The 3,774-nt window shown below is 33.2% G+C and overlaps 1 protein-coding gene across 1 annotated transcript in view; it reads right to left on the reverse strand.

The window, feature by feature from the left end:
• SH3YL1 (SH3 and SYLF domain containing 1) overlaps positions 1-3,774 on the reverse strand; it is a 94,881-nt gene that overhangs the window by 19,198 nt on the left and 71,909 nt on the right. Inside the window, exons 7-8 of the mRNA XM_006882912.1 lie at positions 3,615-3,774; positions 2,626-2,704 (exon numbers count right to left, since the gene is read on the reverse strand). The exon at positions 3,615-3,774 is cut by the window's right edge and continues 8 nt beyond it. Coding sequence (XP_006882974.1) covers positions 2,626-2,704; positions 3,615-3,774 — 239 coding nt within the window. The remainder of the gene's footprint in view (positions 1-2,625; positions 2,705-3,614) is intronic.

Here is a 3,774-nt window from a genome sequence, read left to right on the forward strand (position 1 = left end):
GCTGCCTTTTGGAATCTTCTACTCAGCTCCTTAGTATCTTGAATTCTTCCTTGTGCTTTGGATTCTCAATGCTCCAGTGCAATTTTCACAGTTTCTTCTGACATCCATTTTGGCCTTTTTTTTCTCTCTGTTTTTGTAATACTATTTTCACTCTTCCTGGATGACACCTTTGACATCCTCCCACAACTGATTTGGTCTTCGCTCATTAGTGTTACAACAATACATCACAAGAAAAGCTCATTCTTGAAAGGAGCATATGATATACACATCATAGATTTGGTATAAAGGTAAAATGGTAAAGAAAGAAGCAGATATTGCTCACAAAACAATTGTTCATTGTGTAAATTGGGAGAGAAAAGTCTATCATCACAAGAAAGGTTTCATGAGAAGCTATGAGATCATGGTGAAAAACAGGTAATCCAAGTTGGCAGAATTAAGACGACTGGTGATGCTATGATATGCTGGTTTAAAAATGCATACTCAATAAGAATATGCAATAGAAACAATCTTTCAAGTTTTTCATTGATAAACTTGTTAAATAGAAAGAGTTCCTTAAGGTAAAGGGTACAGTAATTTTTAATCTGGATAAAAAGGGATTGATATTAATAGATACTAACATAAGACTTTAAAATATGTGCCTGTTGGAGATACCTTATTCTCTGAGAGAGGAAATTTTAGAAACATTATGTGTTTTCAACTATGAACACAGGTTAAATTTTATGTAATCATGCAGATCTACGGTAAAAATAGACTTTGTGCTCACTTAACATTACTCACTAGAAATGAGTATAAGCAAATTAATCACCTTCTCATGAATCAGAAATAGAATATCACTACTGAGAGAAGAATGGAACATCTTAAGAGAATAAAGTACAGCAAGCTAGAGGTATTAGCAGAACTCAGTATGAGAGATCTAGGCAGGAAAATGGAAAAAAAATGGACACAAAAATATTCAAAAAGATGAGGACAAATTTCCATGAAATTTAAGTAACATTACTGCTTTCTGAAACAGTTTAATATATTTTTGACATCTTATTGTGGTTTGAGGGAAATTTCATAGAGTAAGTTATTTTACTATCCAAGAATTTATACACATTTTTATTTGTGACATTAGTTAAAATCCACTCAGCACAACATCAAGCTTCTTATTTCCTCCAGTCATTCCTTATTTCCATTTGCCATTTTTCTTGTCATTTCCTGACTTGTGAACTTTACTCTAGGACACATATTGTCTATCTGGCCCCACATTATTGATTGTTCTCAGAAGCAATGTTCCTTACAGGTGTTCCTATTGTTCACTTCATAGGCCTGTCTACTGTTTGGATAAAAGATGATCTCCAGGGATAGCTTCAGTTCCAGGTTTAAAGGGTATTTAAGAACCACATAGTCTTGGAGATTTCATTAGTCTTTTTATTAGACTAGAAAGTTTTGGTGTGTTGTTTCTGTTTTGGTTTTTTTTTTTTTTAACTTGACTCCCCTCCCGCCTACACTTTCTTGACATTCCATCCAGGACCTTCTGTTGTGATCAGAAGTGTTGGGAGTCATAGTCAGGTGCCTTCTTGCTCTTCTGATCTCAGGCTAATGGAAGTTTTCTATGGTTTGTGTGATCAATTAGTACTTTTGACTAATTCTTTCCCTGAGTATTTTATTTTCTTCACTCTCCTTTGTTCTTGACAGGAAGAGACTAATAGCTATATCTGAGAACCACTTTAATATTTTCACTATTCTCTTAGACCTTACACACTTCATTCCATTACTGGAGTTATTTTATCACATCAAATTTCTCTCATATTAGAGATGGTAAGAGATGGTAAACTCATTAAAGACTACATCTAAGATTTCATTTTTATTTTAAAAAAAGATAAAACACAGTGTGTCTTACTTAATACTTGATTTTTATATGAAATAGCACTTATTTTACTATGTTGCTATTTACTAGTGATCTCTTTTTGTGAACAGCAGAATTCTAAGGGTGATAATCATGATAATAAGTGATAGGAAGAAGAGTAAAGGCCAAAACCTGACTCTATAAATTTTATCTACTTTTAAAAAAATCTCTTTATGAAACCCTGTTGTTGTTGAGCACCATTGAGTCAGAACCGACTCATAGCTGACCTCAGCAGGTTTTCAGAGGTAGTAAATCACACAAGAGAAAATGACCATCTTTCTTTCACAGGGTAGCTAGTGGATTCAAATCAAATATCTTTGCATTGACAAGACAATTCTATACTACTAAGCCATCAGAGCTCTCTTGAGATCCTCAGTTCTGAGAAATTAACTGTAAAGTTGGAATTAAAAATGTAAATCCATGAGAATGTTTAAAAATATGCTTAGTTAGTTCTCATGTGAAGACAGCAAGATAAAAGTTTTTAGATGAGACAAAGAAGATAAATTTTTAAATGCCACAAAGACATATCTTTTTGAAATTTGAAGAAAGTAATTTATGAATAAAAGCAGACATTTGTAAAGCAATGAGACTTTTTTTATGTATTTAAAAACCAAATATTTATTTAGCTTTCAAGAATTCATTTGTTACTATTTGACATTAAGATAAAGCAGAATACTTTGATTTCTTAACAATAACATTTGATAGTACCTAAATTTTAATTATAAAAATATATTTACTGTGAGATCCAGTGTTCAGCTGTACTGGGACAGATGATGGCTGTGGCCTTGACAATGGCTTTGGAGGTATTTCTATATTCTACAAAGGAAAAGGAAAAGGTATAACATTTTAAATCTCTGTCTTACTTAGGCACATGAAGGTTTTGTTTTTATTTTAATAAGTAAATACGATAAATGTTATCCTGTGCACTTAATAAAGCTTATAAGTACTTCTTTGGATCCATATTTAACTGAGTTAGAGGACAAGATGCAGACATAGGTAAGGGCTGTTCTCATAACTGCTAGCTGACTTCACTCAGTCACTCTGATAATCTATGTTTGATTTGAGAGAATTTCAGGCACTATAATATGATAATGGGTTTTCTAATAAATGGGAGAAAATATGCCCAAACCCATTTTTTGTAGAGTCAACTTGGAATTTTATGACTCTATGGGACTAGGTGGAAGGGCCCATAGTTAACTAGGCTGTAAATTTTATGGAAACAGACTGTCAAGTCTTATTTCCATGGAGCAGCTTGTGGGCTTGAACTATCAACTTTTAAGTTTTTAGTTTAACTATTGTTTCACCAGGACTACTTCTACCTGAAGACAAACTTGAACTCATGCTTCAGTTTTCATTCTGTACAATTGGGATCAAGCCATTTTGGGAAAAAAATGTTGTGGCACTAGATATAAAATGTACATAGGACCACAGGTTCTCAAGTTTGACACTGAGCTGCGGCTGTGTTAATAATTATTGCTGAAACTAGTATATAACGTCAAGAAGTACTTTCATTTGAGAAATGCAAGCATAGAAAACAAACTCCATTTCTCCTTGAAATTTTCATAGACTAAATGCTAAAGTTCTATGGCATCTTCACAAGAAAATCAGATTAATAAGCTCTAGGGAAATTTAGTGGGTTATCTGGACTTTAATATTAGGAGACAGAGGATCCTGTGTAAGGAAATTCCCTGTGATAACTGGGAGAAATGTAAAAGGAAAACATTACAGAAGCCTTCTTCTTTTCCCTTTCTGCTTTCCTTGCATTAATTCGTTGTTCTTCATTTTCATACTTTTCTGTAAAGGAATCAAGAATTTCATAGAGATCTTCTGCTTGAGCTGGCCGTGGTATATCACCAAATAAAATGTCATAAGCTCGAATATCTTGA

The sequence above is a fragment of the Elephantulus edwardii genome, unplaced genomic scaffold (genome assembly GCF_000299155.1).
Source record: "Elephantulus edwardii isolate Elephantulus edwardi_28Jun2011 unplaced genomic scaffold, EleEdw1.0 scaffold00025, whole genome shotgun sequence".
Classification (NCBI taxonomy): Eukaryota; Metazoa; Chordata; class Mammalia; order Macroscelidea; family Macroscelididae; genus Elephantulus; species Elephantulus edwardii.